Source organism: Salvelinus fontinalis, chromosome 4 (assembly GCF_029448725.1).
Source record: "Salvelinus fontinalis isolate EN_2023a chromosome 4, ASM2944872v1, whole genome shotgun sequence".
NCBI classification, from domain to species: Eukaryota; Metazoa; Chordata; class Actinopteri; order Salmoniformes; family Salmonidae; genus Salvelinus; species Salvelinus fontinalis.
Window position 1 is genome coordinate 58,948,231 of NC_074668.1, and position 18,839 is coordinate 58,967,069.

The 18,839-nt window shown below is 42.9% G+C and overlaps 1 protein-coding gene across 3 annotated transcripts; it reads left to right on the plus strand.

Moving 5' to 3' along the window:
* Positions 1–54: 54 nt before the first annotated feature.
* LOC129854065 (two pore channel protein 2-like) lies at positions 55–17,139 on the plus strand. Of its 3 annotated transcripts, XM_055920689.1 has the most exons (24): positions 55–143; positions 6,343–6,398; positions 6,533–6,609; positions 6,919–7,096; positions 7,235–7,351; positions 7,477–7,583; positions 7,861–7,933; positions 8,230–8,329; positions 8,434–8,499; positions 8,604–8,668; positions 8,776–8,885; positions 8,977–9,058; positions 9,181–9,267; positions 9,434–9,553; positions 10,033–10,212; positions 10,623–10,672; positions 11,016–11,115; positions 11,616–11,687; positions 11,853–11,926; positions 12,093–12,168; positions 12,607–12,689; positions 13,107–13,188; positions 13,296–13,387; positions 14,327–17,139. In XM_055920689.1, exons 1-24 carry the CDS (start codon positions 131–133, stop codon positions 14,400–14,402), a joined length of 2,136 nt encoding a protein of 711 aa, XP_055776664.1. In that variant the 5' UTR covers positions 55–130; the 3' UTR covers positions 14,403–17,139. The 3 variants fall into 3 exon arrangements, 2 of the variants coding, with proteins under 2 accessions (XP_055776664.1, XP_055776665.1); XM_055920690.1 differs by lacking the exon at positions 10,033–10,212; XR_008759224.1 differs by lacking the exons at positions 13,107–13,188; positions 13,296–13,387; positions 14,327–17,139 and having other exon boundaries at positions 12,093–12,488; positions 12,607–12,691.
* Positions 17,140–18,839: the final 1,700 nt, after the last annotated feature.

An 18,839-nucleotide genomic window follows, 5' to 3' on the forward strand; every position in this document is an offset into this window, starting at 1 on the left:
TCCGGCTCCACGGGTCTTTGATATACCGCCTCGTTCTCGTCAGCTCTCCCCTCGTCGTCACTGCTTGCTAGCTGTTGTGCTACAGGGTCAAAATCTTCCTCTCTTCCTATGAGCTCCATCTGCATTCGTGATGCACACTGCAGGTAATCATCCTCGTCGCCATTGTAGTATCTTTGCTCTTATTACTTATTTATATAATAAGAAAGACTCTGAATACAAGAAATGGAACTGGAGCTTCACATTTTACTGGAATCAGTTAGTACCAGAATAATATAGAACAACACTGCGCATGACCAAGGATGCTCCATTCTTACAAGGGACATCAGTAATTCACAGAACATAACAGTCACCAAATGTAATTATTGACTGTAATGTGACTGTATCATGAGCGCATACCCCGTAGCACTTCCAGGGTGATCTGCATCTCCTTTGCAGCACCTTCTCTCATATTGACTAGTATAATAAAGGTTACATAAAAAAAAAAAAGATGAATAACGTTACATTTTGAACAAGGACAACAGTTTTGTAATGGTCCAACTTCTCCATGAAGGTGTAGAATCTGTGAGAGAAAGACATAGAGATTTGTGACTGATGCTGTGATGAGTATCTCAGGTCAAGACAACAAAGGATAATGGTCTATCATTACATTCATTATTGGCTATTGTCATTCAACTGTCATTTTGACGTGAGTGGGCTGAAACAGGGCCGGCCATCTGTCTTTGGGTCGCTCACAGGAATTTAGACTCGAAGTTTGTTTATGGCAGCCAGTCTTCACCTCCGCAATGGATACAGATGCATGAGCTAGCTACTTTCTCTGAAAAATACAAGAACATAAATCAGAGTAGGGTATACAGCATGCGGTAATACCGCTACAGAAAGATACACTAAAATCTAAGGCCAAGAGCTAACACATCAAAATACCAATTTCTCAATGTTTTCATAACATATAGCTAACGTTAGCTCTCAACCATTCATTTACAATAGCTTGCTAGCTACCTAGCTATTTGAACCTTTATTTAACTAGGGAAGTCAGTTAAGAACAAATTCTTATTTACAACGATGGCCTGCCGGGGAACAGTGGGTTAACTGCCTTGTTCAGGGGCAGAACGATAGATGTTTACCTTGTCATCTCGGGGTTTCGATCAAGCACCCTTTCGGTTACTGGCTCAACGCTCTAACGACTAACCTTAGGCTGCCCTGCCGCTAGTGTTTGTACATCTCGACAGATGTTGTTGTGCAAAAGTACTAGCTAAATATTCACCCATGCATTGTAACGTTATAGACATCAACAGTACAGCTATTATCCCCGCAACGTGATGTATTGAAAGGTATTGAAAACAGGGGTGTCAATAAGTTTTACCCCTACCTTTTTGAGGAAAAAAAGTGTTACTTGTTAAACAAAATATTTTTCTCTGAGCAAATGTACTAGTATAAAATAATATAATTTCCCCATTTGTTGAGCATACAATATAGCTCAGTATTTAAATTATTTATTTTATACAGTCATTTTTGCTCATTTTATCAAGGGTGTCAATAATTTCAGACCCCACTATATATATATATATACAGTGGGGAGAACAAGTATTTGATACACTGACGATTTTGCAGGTTTTCCTACTTACAACGCATGTAGAGGTCTGTGATTTTTATCATAGGTGCACTTCAACTGTGAGAGACAGAATCTAAAACAAATCCAGAAAATCACATTTTATTTTTTTAAAGTAATTAATTTGCATATTATTGCATGACATAAGTATTTGATACATCAGAAAAGCAGAGCTTAATATTTGGTACAGAAACCTTTGTTTGCGGAGAGGTTGGAGTCTGTTTGATAGAGTGTGTGGACAGGTGTCTTTTATACAGGTAACGAGTTCAAACAGGTGCAGTTAATACAGATAATGAGTGGAGAACAGGAGGGCTTCTTAAAGAAAAACTAACAGGTCTGTGAGAGCCGGAATTCTTACTGGTTGGTAGGTTATCAAATACTTATGTAATGCAATAAAATGCAAATTAATTACTTAAAAATCATACAATATTTTTATCTGGATTTTTGTTTTAGATTCCGTCTCTCACAGTTGAAGTGTAACTATGATAAAAATGACAGACCTCTACATGCTTTGTAAGTAGGAAAACCTGCAAAATCGGCAGTGTATCAAATACTTGTTCTCCCCACTGTATATAATTTCATGATCTATAAAATGTACGTCAAGTATGCCTTTTAAAATAAAACATTATGAATTACATTTGACACATTGGCTCCAGACAAAGTACATTTGAAAAACAAACAATAAACTTGTTAAAGAGCATACTACTGTCTGGAGGCCTATCACGTACATCGCCATATATCAGTCATAAGTCACACATGCTGTTCTGCTCCTGCAATCATCCCAGTCATCAGCAACAGAGCATTGGGGTAGGCACATGTTTGACATCAATGTATGTGCAATTACCATGGTAATAAAATGGCCAATTTCAGGAAATGTTATATAACAGACTATTTACAAGTAGGCTATGCTGGAATGGAATGGTTTGCCTTGTGTGGTGGGTTTTGTGGGTTTTGCCACTCTTATGTAGGTGTCATAACCAGTCATAAAACATTGCATAATGTCACAACACATATAAATATGTGCCGTGAGAGTGTTATGACAATGTTATGACAGGTTATGATATGTTACGCCAACTGTTATAACATGTTATGACATGGTTATGACCGTGTTATAAGGTGTCCAGTGTTATGACACTATTTATTCTTTTTATTTCTATTTTTCACCTTTATTTAACCAGGTTAGCTAGTTGAGAACAAGTTCTCATTTACAACTGCGACCTGGCCAAGATAAAGTAAAGCAGTGCAACAGAAACAACAACACAGAGTTACACATGGAATAAACAAGCATACAGTCAATAACACAATAGATTAAAAGAAAGTCTATATACAGTGTGTTCAAATGGCGAGAGGAGGTAGGCAATAAATAGGGCATAGTGGCAAAGTAATTACAATTTAACAGATTAACACTGGAGTGATAAATGAGCAGATGATGATGTGCAAGTAGAGATACTGGTGTGCAAAAGAGCAGAAAAGTAAATAAAAACAATATGGGGATGAGGTAGGTAGATTGGGTGGGCTATTTACAAATGGACTATGTACAGCTGCAGCGATCGGTTAGCTGCTCAGATAGCAGATGTTTAAAGTTAGTGAGGGAAATATAAGTCTCCAGCTTCAGCGATTTTTGCAACTCGTTCCAGTCACTGGCAGCAGAGAACTGGAAGGAAAGGCGGCCAAATGAGGTGTTGGCTTTGGGGATGACCAGTGAGATATACCTGCTGGAGCGCGTGCTATGGGTGGGTGTTGTTATCGTGACCATTGAGCTGAGATAAGGCGTAGCTTTACCTAGCATAGACTTATAGATGACCTGGAGCCAGTGGGTCTGGCGACGAATATGTAGCGAGGGCCAGCCGACTAGAGCATACAGGTCGCAGTGGTGAGTGGTATAAAGGGCTTTGGTAACAAAATGGATGGCACTGTGATAGACTGCATCCAGTTTGCTGAGTAGAGTGTTGGAAGCTATTTTGTAGATGACATCGCCGAAGTCGAGGATCGGTAGGATAGTCAGTTTTACGAGGGTAAGTTTGGCGGCGTGAGTGAAGGAGGCTTTGTTGCGAAATAGAAAGTCGATTCTAGATTTGATTTTGGAGTGGAGATGTTTAATATGAGTCTGGAAGGGGAGTTTACAGTCTAGCCAGACACCTAGGTATTTGTAGTTGTCTACATAGTGTAAAGTGTTACCAATTGTTTTTCATGTCTCAAAACTCCATTTGAGTGGTCCACAATGTGTTTATAAAAAATCTTTAAGATGCTTGGTGACAGTAGAAATCATTGACAGGAAGTTTTCTTTGGCAGCAAATTGTGGACTGCTTTTGAGAAAAGTTGCCCTGTCACAGACAGCCACAATGAGTGAGGACACATAATGTGGTTGTAGTGGCCCAGCGTTGTTTGGCCGGGGTAGGCAGTCGTTGTAAATATGAATGTGTTCTTAACTGACTTGCCTAGGTAAATAAAGGAGAAATCAAATTTTACAGAATTGTCAGCAGTGATAGTGTGGAGGGAAACAACGTCTAATATGAGTCATCCAGTCTGGGGTACTAACAATTACTCTATGGGCAGGACATGTTCTTTCAAAATATGGGGAGAAAAGAATAGTCATCTGAAAAGGGAAAGACTATCAAACAGTCATCTGACCATGTATTAGGACTGGAAAATGTACCTTTAAAAGTTTGACCAGTGGAGTGACATTGCAGAGGCAGTGGAATTTTCAACGGTTCAACTGTGTGTCGAGAATTTGAATGAATCCTATCATTCTTGTTGTACTAAATGAAACAATAAATATCCCAAATCCTATGAATTGCCCTGAAGCCAGGTTGAAATGGCAAACTCCACATTGTGTTATGTCTTGTTGAACAAGGATGCCTTAGATTACCCTGCCCTAGATTACTCTGCCCTTTTCAGACATCCCGTCTTACTGATGATGTACAGTACAGTAGCTCTTCTTTACACCCCACACAAAGCTTTTGAAAGACAGTGATGTAATGAAATACACTACGTGGCCAAAAGTGGCCTGCTCGTCGAACATCTCATTCCAATATCATAGGCATTCATTTGGAGTTGGTCCCCCATTTGCTGGAATAACAGCCTCCACTCTTCTGGGAAGGCTATCCACTAGATGTTGGAACATTGCTGCGGGGACTTGCACCCATTCAGCTACAAGAGCATTAGTGAGTTCGGGCACTGATGTTGGCCGATTAGGCCTGGCTCGCAGTCACTGTTCAAATTAATCCCAAAAGTGTTCAATGGGGTTTAGGGCAAGGCTCTGTGCAGGCCAGTCAAGTTCTTCCACACTGATCTCGACAAACCATTTCTGTATGGACCTCAGTTTGTGCACGGGGGAATTGTCATGCTGAAACAGGAAAGGGCCTTCCCCAAACTGTTGCCACAAAGTTGGATGCACAGAATCGTCTAGAATGTCATTGTATGCTATAGCGTTGATTTCCCGTCACTGGAATTAAAAACCTATTCCACCAAACTTTACAGTTGGCACTATGCATTTGGGCAGGTAGCGTTCTCCTGGCATCCGTCACACCCAGATTTGTCCACTGGACTGCCAGATGGTGAAGCGTGATTCATCACTCCAGAGAATGCTTTTCCACTGCTCCAGAGTCAAAAGGCGGCAAGCTTTACACCACTCCACCCAAATTTGGCATTGTGCATGGTGAACTTAGGCTTCCATGGCTGCTCGGCCATGGAAATCCATTTAATGAAGCTCCGGACGTTGCTTTCAAAGGAAGTTTGGAACTCGCTACTGAGTGATGCAATCGAGGAAAGACAATTTTTACTGGCTACGCGCTTCAGCACTCGGCGGTCCCATTCTGTGTGCTTGTGTGGACTACCACTTTGCGGCTGAGTCGTTGTTGCTCCTAGACGTTTCCACTTCATAATAACAGCACTGGCCAGGGAAGCTCTAGCAGGGCGGAAATTTGACGAACTGACTGGTTCGAAAGTTGGCATCCTATGACGGTGCCACGTTGAAAGTCACTGAGCTCTTCAGTACGGGCCATTCTACTACCAATGTTTGTCTATGGAGATTGCATGGTTGTGTGCTCGATTTTATACACCTGTCAGCAACGGGTGTGGCTGAAATATCCCAGTTCACAAATTTGAAGGGGAACAAATGGGGACAAAGACAAATCCAGGAGATGATATGGCTTCTTATCACAGATCAGAATAGCTTCATGAATTGGATTTAAACCGAAAATTATAATTGAATTGAAGTGACAGTCCAGTCCAGTAAGTAAAAGAGGGTTTAGTTGACATTTAGATGTGTGATCAGCTCTGTGGAAAAATGCCTGGAATCAGTAGCTAATTTAATCTGACCTGGCGAGGGATGTTTGGAACACGCTATTCATCCAGACTCGGGTATAATTCAATTGGAATATTTGAACGACTAAGATGAATTCAGACATGCTAGTGTTGAACTTTACTGCATACACATGCACACAGGCCTACTGTAGGATTAGGATATGGGCTTAGACTTTGACCTCTGTGGAACTGACTGCGCTGTTTTTGTTGTAGAATCAGTGGCCACTGATAAAAGGAGATCACGAGATGCACGTTTGGTTGGGGTTTATTCATTTGCTTGAGAAAAGCGACCGATAGGTCGACAGGTTTGTTTTCAATGTCTTGTTTTCAATCAATACAGAGTATGACTTTATTAGCTTGAGAACGACGATTGTTTCACAGCACTTGCTTTTGACAATGTACATGCGTGATCATTTCCCTCTCATACACAGGCGATGAGGATCTCTACCTCCAGCAAGCTGTTGTGTTTATTGAGGACGCCATACAGGTGAAACATATATATCCTTTGTATGAACTGTCGCTGTAACTGATTGACACATATTATTTGTATGACTCGTGTTGATTACGAACTACCCCTAAACTGCGGTTTCAAAACAATGAAACGTGTTTCTCGTTCTACAGTACCGATCCATCAACCATAGAGTGGATACAAACTCATTACGTCTGTACAGGTGGTACTACTCCAGGTTATGGCAATGGTAAGTCGCTACTGTCGCGAGTCAAAGTATATCGTTCTGGATGGTTCTGCACGTTTCTATTCTTATATTTGTCCTATCCTCTGAAGGATGTCAGTATATCCCCTCTGCAATGTATCTCACTGCAATATGTGACCACACTCGGCATTGCTATCTCTTGACTCTGTCCTGTCTCAGCTTCCTCTGTGGTTAAGGGTCGTGAGAAGAGCACTTTATGACAGTGAAGCCAGCCATCACCGTTCTCGTTCTCAGTCAGATGTTTGAACCCCACGGGTTTTGTGTCATTGTTATATGACTGTCTGTGTTGCTCAGGGGGCTGGACCTGACTATTGCGGTCCTCTTGATGCTGGCTTTCATCGAGAGGCCCTCGTCCTTCTCCTACACATCAGACCCTCGCTTCAGACCTCCCCCCTGGGAGCCCCCCTATGGCCTGACAGAGGGCATAGAGATAGTCTGCCTCGTCATCTTTGCCATTGACTTCGCTACCAAGGTAACCATCAGACCACGTTTCTGCCAATGCCAACGGGGAAGAGACACAGTAGATGGGAAACTTCTACATGAAAATACATTTTGTGGCTTTATTTGCAATAAAAATAGACATGACTCTAACTGAATATATTGTTCTCAGAGCTACTTGATTGGTTGGGAGGAGTTTCAGAAGCGCAAGTGGTTGATGGTCTACACCTTGGCCGTCTCAGCGTCTGTAATTGACTGGGCGTTGATGTTGTGTATGTATTGTGATCAGGTGAGAGGATATTCATAATGTTGGTTTAAACATCCTCTGTAATATGTGACAGTTCATAAAGACATGGTTTGCAATGCAAAGATTCGAATGGAATGTTGCTCTTTCCCTTTTGTTGTCGACGGCAGAACTTACGAGTTAGGAGACTCATTCGGCCCTTCTTCCTCCTTCAAAACTCCACCCTGATGAAGAAAACCCTAAAGTGCATCAAGAGGACCCTCCCAGAGATAGCCAGGTAATTGTGTTTGCCACCAACACTTTGTTCAATCTCATACCTTCCCTTCACACCTTTACAATTATCGTCAACCTCAAAATACTCTCACTTCTGCGATCACATACATAGTTCCCTGAAACTGCAACGTAGGGTATATTTAGGCTTCTGATTCACTCTTGTTTCAGTACATGTGAGACCCACAGAGGGCACCCTAATATACTTGCATATGAATATAGGCCTGACTGTCATTGCAGAGGTGTGTGTCTAATGCACCCCTCCTCTCTCTCTTACCTCCCAGTGTTATCCTGCTCCTGGCTCTCCACCTCTGCCTCTTCACCATGATTGGCATGCTGCTCTTTGCCAAAGGAGAGGTACGCTCTGTTCCACCCTGCTGGCTGTTCTGTTGACGCCCAGTTCTCAAGCCTGAATATGCCCTTTTACCTTACCTCACTACTGTTTTATTCACCCCGGTGGTACAGGCTTTAACAGAGCTTTTAACACCAACCGGTGGTAGATGTGTCATATTACACTTGTCTAAATAAAGACCTGTACAGAAACTCGCCCTCACGTGACCATTAAGACCAGGATAAAGCACGATGAATGTCCATTTAGCATTGTTGTTATAGGGGACTTAAATATCTCCGTATTACCTCTGTTTTGTCCCTAGAAGCCTAAGCAAAATGGGGAGTGGGAGGCCTACTTCAGAGACTTGCCCACATCTCTCTCCTCTCTCTTGGTGCTCCTCACTACAGCCAATAACCCTGATGGTAAGTTCACTGTGTAGGTCACAGTGAATTAAACATATATTTTCTGCTGCATAATGTACAGATGTCTTCTCCACTTAAGCCTGTCTTCGTGTTTTTTTTAACAGTGATGATTCCGGCCTATTCCTTAAACAGAGGATACTCCATCTTCTTCATTCTCTTCAGTGGTTTTGGTAAGAACTAGCCACCAAATGAACTGTTAAGAGACACGGAAAATATGAAACTAATTGAGTGGTAACACAATAGGTTGATAATTTGTCTTATTTACTGCTCTCAGGAAGCTACTTCTTGATGAACTTGCTAACTGCCATTGTTTACAACCAGTTCAGGGGATACCTGCTGGTAAGTTTAAGACTGGCACTGGATTGATATGATTTAAATATCAGACCATTTTAAGGTACAGTGTAAACCCTATAGGTAATCATGATGAAACTGTTCTCTTGTGGCAGATGTCTGTCCAGGCATCCATCCTAAGGAGGAGACTGGGCGTCAGAGCTGCCTTTGAGGTCATGTCCTGCCAGGGGCGGGGTCAGGACGCTACACACTCAGAGGAGAATGTGTGAGACTGCTCATTCTCTTACCCTTATCCCTACACAGACAAAGACACACACACACACACACTGAATGGCCTTACATCTTGTCCCTCCCAGAGAGCGTGTGCGGGTGGATGCCTCTTTGCAGGTCATGGCGAGGGTACAAATGAAGTCCTACTACAGACAAGCCATCATCAAGGTGAGAAAAGACTACAGTGCAAATCTTTAGAACGTGTTGGATAAACATTTGAATATAGCTCCCTTTGAATGTGCCTCTCTCCCTCTTTTTCTCTCTCTCTTTTTCCCTCTCTCTATGTGTAGCGAGTGCAGCAGTTGTCAGATGGCTTTATCCAGTGGGAAGCCTTCCGGAGGCTTTTTGACGAGCTGGACAAGGACCGCATCAAACAGGTGGGGCCACATCTCATTAACTGCTCTGTGCTTCTCCACTGGATCAATGTTACTGTAATGGATTTAACTTCAATGTTGGTTCTAAACTGGCTTATTTTACTTGTCTAAATGATAGCTAGATTTCTCCTGTATGATTTGACGAGTCTTCATTGTCTTTCTCCTGCAGCACCCTCCAAAGCCAGAGTACAATTCCTCACTCCTCCAGAGGCTTCAGTTGGTTTTCAGCCACTACTATGTTACGGTAGTGGGCAACGCCGTGGCCCTGACCAATGTCATGTGCATCTGTGTAAGTCCAGGACCTTCTTACAGACAGGATGTCGTGCCTGTTGTTTGTGTGTCCATCATATTAGACAGAGCCTCAACTTGTTTGGTCTCTCGGTGTCACGACTTCCTCTCAAAGTCGGTCCCTCTCCTTGTTCGGGCGACGTTCGGCGGTCGACGTCACCGTCTTCTAGCCATCGCCGATCCACGTTTCATTTTCCATTTGTTTTGTCTTGTCTTCCCACACACCTGGTTTCAATCCCATCAATTACATGTTGTGTATTTAAAACTCTGTTCCCCACATGTCCTTGTCCGGTATTGTTTTTTGTAAGTGCTTGTGCACGTTATGTCTGGGGTTTTGTCCCATTATGATTATTGTGTTTTGTTCACGGCGATTTCTATCATTAAACTGCGCCGTTGGAACACAGTCTTTGTTCTCCTGCGCCTGACTTCTCTACCGCCAGTACGCACGCCTTACACACCTTTTCTCTCTGTGTGTTGTAGACCATACTGGTGCTTGACTCCGAGAAGTCCATTGCAGAGCGGGATGACTACTACATTAACTGTTTCTTTATTCTATACTACCTGATGGAGATGAGTCTTAAGATATTAGCGTTTGGGTGGAGAGGCTACTTGTCATACAGAAACAATATATTTGATGGACTTCTCACAGTTTGCCTTCTGGTAAGATATTCTGTAAATGAAAGGAAACATATTAAAGGTGCAATATGTAGAAATCACTCAACCATTTCAATGCTTCTCCTAATTTCAGTTTAACAATGTATAGTGTGTAGAGAATCATTGTGCAGTCTAAACTGCTCTGAAATGTATTTTCATTAACCAAATATCTTGTATTCAACTGTTTGAAGCTGGTATACAAAACCGAAAGAGAAAAGATGCTCTCTAAAACGTAACTTAACAGGGAGCATAGAAAAAGTGCACATCGAATCGATCTACCGCTTCTCAGATCTATAACTCACATTTCTATGTGAATTTGGTCCGGTCGCCCCCCAAAAAGCTACATACTGCCCCTTTAAGCATATTTCTGTCTTGGTAATATAACTCAAAAGTATTTGATTTTTTTTTTTTAACAGGTCCTTCAGATCACCATTTTTGCCACCTACAGGCTTCCGTTTCCTAAGTGGTTGGTGTCTTCACTTCGGTCATATTTCTCTCTCAACAAATATATTCTGTATAAGGAAATTGTCTTGAAGGATGGTGCTCATTTGTATATACAGTTACAATAGTGATGAAAGAGTAACTTTGTTTACGCACACACACACACACACTCACACACAGGTACATGGGGATGGTCGAAAACAGGAATAGAAACATGAAACATGGATATGGTACATGGTGATGCACATGATAAACATAGCAGAGGAAGAGTGTTACTGAATGAAACACTACGAATGGATGAACGATAAGTAACTAACTAAGTAGCACTGTGAGATTGAATAAACCTTTGTGTGGTGTTGTTGTCCCAGGAACCCAGCGTTGCGTGGTCTGATGTCTCTGTGGGAGATGGTGCGTCTGGTCAACATTCTCATCCTCGTCCGTTTCCTCCGAATCATCCCTAATATCAAGGTGAGGAAGTGGTGCCGCTGGGTAGAAGTAGTGCCGTCGTTTTGGGCCTCCCGAGTGTCGCGGCGATCTAAGGCACTGCATCTCAGTGCAAGAGGCGTGCCTACAGTCCCCGGTTCAAATCCAGGCTGTATCACATCCGGCTGTAATTGGGAGTCCCATAGGGCGGCGCACTATTGACCCAGCGTCGTCTGGGTTTGGCCGGGGTAGGCCGTCATTGTAAATAAGAATTTGTTCTTAATTAATTTGCCTAGTTCAATAAAGGAATAATAAACAAATAATAATAATTCAATGTATGTGATGAGACGTTGTATCTGGCTCCACCTAATGGTGGAAATGGTTTATTGCTTGACTTTTGCTCTATTTTAGTGTAACGGTATGTCAATAGATTTGTATTGTTGTAAATTCATGCCGGTACAGCCAATGTCTATATCATCTCTGGTTATGCATGTTGGTATTACACTATAGAAATAGTCTTCCTTGTGTTTTAATGCCTCTTTTAGCTGATGGCCCTCATAGCAAGTACTTTGGTTGACCTGGTGAAAAACCTCAGAGCTTTTGCAGGAATACTAGTGGTGAGTGACTCAACGGCACTTGTTTTTTTTCTCTCTTTTTGTTCTCTCATCCAACTAGTCATTTGAAATGCATGTCTATACACTAGGCGTCTGTTTTGCTGGACGTCATGGATTCCCTATCACAGCTAACATCTATCTGTGTTTTTGCGCCTCGTTCTTCTTTAGGTGGTGTTCTATGTGTTTGCTGTCCTTGGCATCTGGCTGTTCCAGGGAGCCATCACAGCTCCAAGGCAGATGAGGTACAGTTTGACAATGATGTATTTGAACGCTTGTACACTATTCACAAACTTCAAAGTAGCAATGGCCTCATACAGCAGCTAATGTGGCTGTTTTAATGTGTTTACTGTGTGAGGTAATTGAAGTTCATTTGTATGTATTCCTCTACTGTGTGATGTCCAATTCCAGTATGAAGAACATCACCGTGGAGTGTGGTTCCTACGAGCAGCTGGGCTACTGGCCAAACAACTTTGACGACTTTGCTGTGGGTGCCCTTCTCTTGTCTCTCACTCTGCCAGGCCGTGAAGCCGAATCATAGGCAGAGAACACAGAGGCTTAGCTCAAGGCGAACATTCTGACTTTAACGATAGCATTCTCTGCATAGCCTTGTCTACTGTCATAAGAGACTGGTTTAATGAGAATAGGCTTTGGAGGGAATGAAACTGTAAAACACATGGTTGGCATTCTATCTGTGCCTCATCTGTACTGGCTCTGGCTGGGAAGGCTAGTGTTGTGGAGGTAACCTCTCAAAGGGATAATGCACTGAAGTAACTTTTACAAGATTCCCACCATGGTATTTGATGGGTATGTTGACATTTCAGTCCTGATCAGTCCAATTAGTCTTTAAATTGTGTCTAAATGTTGAGAGAGAGTGGACACGAACCTCTGTTTTCGTTCTCCTCTCTCCCTCTGTTTTGCTCAGTCTTCCCTTGTCCTCCTTTACAATGTCATGTTGGTGAATAACTGGCAAGTGTTCATGGATGCCTACACCAGATACACCACAGAGTAAGCCAACCATAATACAAATCAATACATGAGTCTTATGATCCAACTGTCAGATGCTTCACTTCATTTCCCTATCCACTAGAGGGCTGCAGTTGACGCTGAAGAACATCAGTCCTTTTCATTTTTTGGGACCATGCCTGACTTTAATGAGCTCCCGCTTCATAATATTTATCTCATTTCAGTTGTTCCCTAAATTGCAACTGTTTGGTTGGTTAAACAAGCTTTTGTACCCAACTCAGGACAAGGCTAGTAATGGTGAAAATGCATGTAGGAGTGGGGGCATAGTCATTATTTGTCCTGCTTAAAGAGGACGAAGACAAGTTAATTGTGCATGGGGCTCCGTTTGTAAAACAGTGATTATGGGTAATGGTGATGTGTCCATGTAAACAGTTGATCTGGTTACTTTTCTCCTCCCAGGTGGTCCAAGGTCTACTTTGTCTCCTGGTGGCTTACCTCCTCTGTCATGTGGGTCAACTTGTTTGTGGCTCTCATCTTGGAGGTATGTATGAACTTATGCTGGCCTGATCTGTACTTACTGTGTTTTAAGTGCAAGATGTTTCTGAAAAAAACATGTGAACTCCACGATACCTCTGTTTTATGTAACAGAACTTCATCCATAAGTGGGACCGGAGTGTCATGTATTCAGTGGCGGACGTTGAGAGAACAGGTTATGAGACTACCGTCCAGCTCATGTTCAGGTAGGTTGCTGCAACTCTGTAGCTGCTTTTTAACTCTGGCTCTGGCTTTTTTGCTTCTGTTTGTTGTCTGAGTGGTTGCATATTCCTACTATCTGCTGTTGGTTTTAGGCCTAGAGGTCAGTCACGAACTGGGATACCCTCACTGTCAGCGGTTCTGTCAGTTCTCTGTGAACTGCCGAAAACCATGCTCTTTGGCTACTCACGTTTCAATACTGAATCACTTTACCCCCAAATTCTTCGGAAATGCTTTTGTCTGGGCAATTGTGTCTGGTGAGCTTTCTGATAACAAACTGTAAAATGGCATGTATTTCTTCATGACCTTGCTTGCATATAATGCGTTATATAATTTAGGGCTGGGAATGACCAGGGACCTAACGATATGATATTATCACAATACTTAGGTGCCGATTTCGATATGTATTGCAATTCTCGCGATTTTATTGCGATACTGCGATCTTGTTGCGATTCGATGTTCCAAACATATTGCTCACCGTGTCTGCTGCAGAGTGACAAGAGAGAGCCATGATCAGTCAAGGATATAAAAGCGCTGGAAACATCTTGGCTCACTATTTATAGGCGCAGGCACAGCTTAGGTGTTTAGGTGCAGGTACAGCCGACTAGCACTTTTTGGGGTAAAAATCGTCAAAGATAATATTGCGATATGTAACCGTATCAATTTTTACCCCATCGCTAATATAATTGGTAGCAAAAACATCCGCCCACCCTTTTAACCTCTCGATCAACTAAAGGCATGTCGCTGAACTATTTGCCGAAGGTGCTGTTGATATATTTAGCATGTTGATATGTTTAATGCCCGTCCCTAAATGCACGTTGTGGACTACAGCAGTCGCCTGCATGAGCGCGCTCTGCTTCAACTCGTTGTGTGTCTCTTGACACTGTTTTGTGTCCTGCCTTTTAAAACTCCACTGTACCTTCCAGAGAACAAATTCAGGAGCCTACAGAGGAGGAGCTGGTCACCCAACTCCACCAGCACCCTCACCTGCATCTCAGCTGATGACCCTTCACCCCTCACACACCATTGGGACCCTATGTCCGACCAGGCTTGTACAGTAGCAATCCAAAATGAACAGGGCCTTTACTGGCTATCACGTATGTCTGTGTGAATGGCAGGGGCACAAAAGGGACAATATTGTTAGGGATCTCTCAATTCTGATTAGTCCTATGTTGTCACATGTTGTATGTTTTTGCACTCAAACCACTAGACAACTGCCTCACTCCCTGCATCTGTTACTTTAAAAGGGAGTTTGAAAGATTAAGTTGCTAAATGTTTTGTTCATGTTAAGACTGTTATTATTATAATTTTTTTACCTTAATTTAACTAGGCAGTCAGTTAAGAACAAATTCTTATTTTACAATGACGGCCCACCCCGGCCAAACCTTCCCCCAACCCGGACGACGCTGGGCCAATTGTGCGCCGCCCAATGGGACTCCAGATCACGGCGGGTTGTGATACAGCCCGGGATCAAACCAGGTTCTGTAGTGACGCCTCTAGCACTGAGATGCAGTGCCGTGCCTTAGACCGCTGCGCCACTCGGGAGCTCCCCTGTTATTACTTTAGTTTGATGGCAGTCACTGTATGCCATCAAACAAAACAAAATACACAACTGTTCTTAATAAAATTATTTAATAGGGAGTAAAAAGGGGAAAGGACTAGTTTTTATCCATATATTTGTCTTGAAAGCTGTTTCTTTTGCTTACCTGCCTTGCAATGTAAATAGGAGTTTGCCTTTAGCTAAATAACGAAATACAGGTTTAATCTCAGTGACTGTTATATAAATTATGAAATATGTGTTTAGCATGGCTGGAAATGATTCTCTCAAATGTGTAAAACAAATGTTTGTTGTTGCATTGGGTCAATTCTCTCCTGAATAGCTATAGCTACAATTTCATCTTGAAGTTACACAATTACCTGACTGTTGCGATCATTTGGAAGGTGTCGAGGTTGTGTGTTTTCTGAGACCCTCGGGTCTTCCGGCCGTAACCACCAACTGATATCTCCCTCCTCCTCACTCATCAGGTCAGGCTAGTTAGTGATAAGCGTAAATGAAGATTTCCTGCTGATGCATCCTGGTGATGGTCATTTCAGATAAGTGTTATTAGCGCTCCCCAGGGGCATGCAAGTCTTGACTGAGGAATCCTGCTCACACTGCGGAATGGCATGGTATAGAATGGACTACCTGAAGGGCAGCGGGAGAAACATGTGCTTTTGAGAATAATAAAAATAGCATGTTTTCCAACGTCATAATTAAATGCAATCAGAAAGATAATTACGGTGATAAAGGCATGGCACCATTCTAGGCATTGCCCTCGGGGTTTGTTCTGTGGTTCTATGCTAATAGAGTACACAGACACACACACACACACACACACACACACACACACACACTGGTGTTGACACTCCACACCCCACACACTCAAGCATCATGTTTACTGGAAACAGACTAGGGCAAGCAAGCCAACCTCCAGAGGATCTGACATCAAAGGTCTGACCTCCTCCTCTCTTCCCACTATTTGTTTGCTTTTCCTCTTGTTGAGTTTGGGCTCGTGCAAAGGCCTTACCACAAACCCTGTCCACAACCACATAAGAAGGTAGGGACATGTCTGTTTAAAAGCCCATTTCATGACAACATGACAGGCCATTGAGATATGATGTCGGCTAGCTAGCCTGTGAAGGGCTATCTGGAAGCTTCTCTTTGAGTCTTTTCAGAGTAGTGATTTCTAGATTCTAGAACGGGGATGGGCAACTGGCGGCCCCCATTTTTGAAGGCACGCGGACCAATTTGAATCATTTTTGGGGGGGGAAACTCAGGGTCTCAACTTACTGTTGAGAGTTAGAATAATAAAATACACAATTTCGATATTTGGTTGTGCATCAGAAGTCACACAATTAGCCCATGACATGTTTTTTCTTACTGGTACGTTCGTCTTGCGGCCAGCTATCTAAACTTGTAGTAAACATGGTCGAATTACCAAACAGCTTGGGGCCCGTTGATCATCAGTTATCATATTAAAAACTGCAAACATTTTCCTCCACTCTATGGCAAAATGTGTATTAAAAAAAATCTGCCCGATGGCAAATTTTGTAGAATTGCATGAAATTAGTTATAAAACGAAAAAAAATTCTCTACGCACCACGGCAAGATGTGCAGAATGGCAGGAAATTAACTTTAAAACTTCAAATGTTCATCTTCGCTGTCACGAGTTGTCACCGTCAAAGTTGCCCATCCCTGTTCTGGAAGGTTGAAGCTTCCATCAATTTTGCCAACATGTCATTTATGTTCTATCTAGAGCCCACCACTGCAGTGACGGCAGAGCCAGAGGCATCCAGGACGAGGCATGATTGGCGATAATTAGAAGCATGTGGTTAATGAGTCCGGCAGACTAATGAACACCACACACTCCTGTTTATCCAGCTTGATGAGGACAGATTAGGTAAACATAGCCTGGCTGGCTGGAATGCCAACACTAGCAGGGAGGGATAGGCCAAGGTGATGTGTGGTAGAGCAGAGGTTCCCAAACTCTTTTACTCAGGCCCCCTTTCCAGCATTGGGGAACATCCCCTCCCCACTTTATATTGGCACAAGCACTGTTCATGACACAAACTGTTCACACTCCTCTTGTTGGTGGAGAGAAAATGTGCATGTTTAAAGCTAATTTCCAGCAATTTTCCACATTTTGTCATGGTGTGGTGCAGAGAACATTAAAGTACATTTCCTGGAATCCTCCACATTTCCCTATGTCTTATGTGTTTATGTGATATTTGACTGACTCAGACATTGACAAACAAAATCAATAGGCTACAAAATGTTAGCTGACATGGGCTAATTGATCTGTACATTTCTGAGAAGTTATAAATAGCTCTCTAGGGTCTGCAATGACTAACATGACATGGGGAACTGATGATGCAATATCCAATTTCGAAATTGCACCCTGTGCATTCTACTCTTGCAACAGCGTTCAGGGGTAAGTTGGAAGCCGGTTTGAGTTCCTTAAAAATCCAACAAAATCATGCCCTTCACAGGCTAGCTCTGGGGCCACAGTTTGGGGACCACTGTGCTAGAGGAATGCAGGCTGGGCAGATGTATGAATGCAGGCATTAATAGTCATTACATCCCCTAGGAACCGACTATATCACTGCAGTGTGTTTCTTTACCAAACCATAGTTTGTTGACCCTGTTTGTTCAGTCACTGAGGTTGGCTGGGTTTGTTTCCGCTACCTCATTGTTGGTCAGCCTCACTTCTCACTAGACACTCAGTTTCATCGACGTCTAGACCAGTGTTTCCCAAACTCAGTCCTGGGGACCCAAAAGGTTTTTGGGTTTAGCCCTAGCGCCAAAGAGCTGATTCATATTGAAAGCTTGATGATGAGTTGGTTATGTAAACCTTAAACCAAATCTGGGTTCCCCAGGACCGAGTTTGGGAAACGCTGGTCTCTAGGCCTACTAAACAGCATGATGAATCAGGGTTATAGTAATTGGTTGAATAAGTCAAGTGTCTCTCTATCTGATCACAGGGCCTGTCTGATCTCCAGTTGTCAGTGCCTCCATCCCCACCACACACACAGTCCCTGCAGAAGATGCTCATGCGAAGCTAGCAGTCTGTGTTACCTGCCAAACTAAGTCATGTCATAGCCTGGTGACCTTTTGCTCTGTGCGCTGAAATGCCAGTGATGAGAGATGTCAGTTCTCCAAGCATGTGAAGAATGCAGCTGCCGACAGGGGAGGTGACCCAACAAGGGTTCTCTCTCTCTCTCTCTCTCTCTCTCTCTCTCTCTCTCTCTCTCTCTCTCTCTCTCTCTCTCTCTCTCTCTAGATCTCTATCTCTCTAACTCTCTCTCTATTAAAGAGGAAATTGGAAACAAAGTGAGGCGTTTACATGCAGTTGCAAACAGAGACTAGTTGGCCTTGTCTCCTACTGCTTGAAGAAGGTGTTGTTGTTTGCTCATTGTGGGTTTCGGTTGATCCTTCCCTATGTTTGTGTTATTCCCTGTGTGAAGCAGTTGGCAGGACTACCAGCGCTAGTTACAGCACGTGGAACTGACCTCTGGTAACCCTTTTTGTTTCTGGAGTAGCAGAAAAGATCATGATTCAAACTGCTTCTGAACCTGTATTTCCCTGCTAGTGACCTCATAATGGCGGTCGCCAGTCATTCCAGAATTTTCCTGATAACATCTTTGTCATTCTCACTGCCCTGAAAGGGTTCTGTGCAGCTGCACCATGTTCTCACTGATTACCGAGGGGAGTTTTTTCCCCCTCTCTCGTTCTGTAATAAGGGAATTACTGCACTTTGGGTTCCTGAGCAATATGCTTCACCTGATCAGTCAGATGGTTTGACTGTATCTCAAAAGTTGTATTTTATTTGGGTGAATAGGCCTCATACCAACATATATGCTATTGAAAATCCAATTAAACTGCCCGATTCTGTCCCTCTA

Excerpts from the sequence above, each read along its gene's own strand:
- LOC129854065 (XM_055920689.1), top strand. Across the intron at positions 6,610-6,918 it reads TACTCCAGGTTATGGCAATG|GGGGCTGGACCTGACTATTG; the intron begins GTAAGTCGCTAC and ends TGTGTTGCTCAG. Across the intron at positions 11,116-11,615 it reads GAATCATCCCTAATATCAAG|CTGATGGCCCTCATAGCAAG; the intron begins GTGAGGAAGTGG and ends TGCCTCTTTTAG.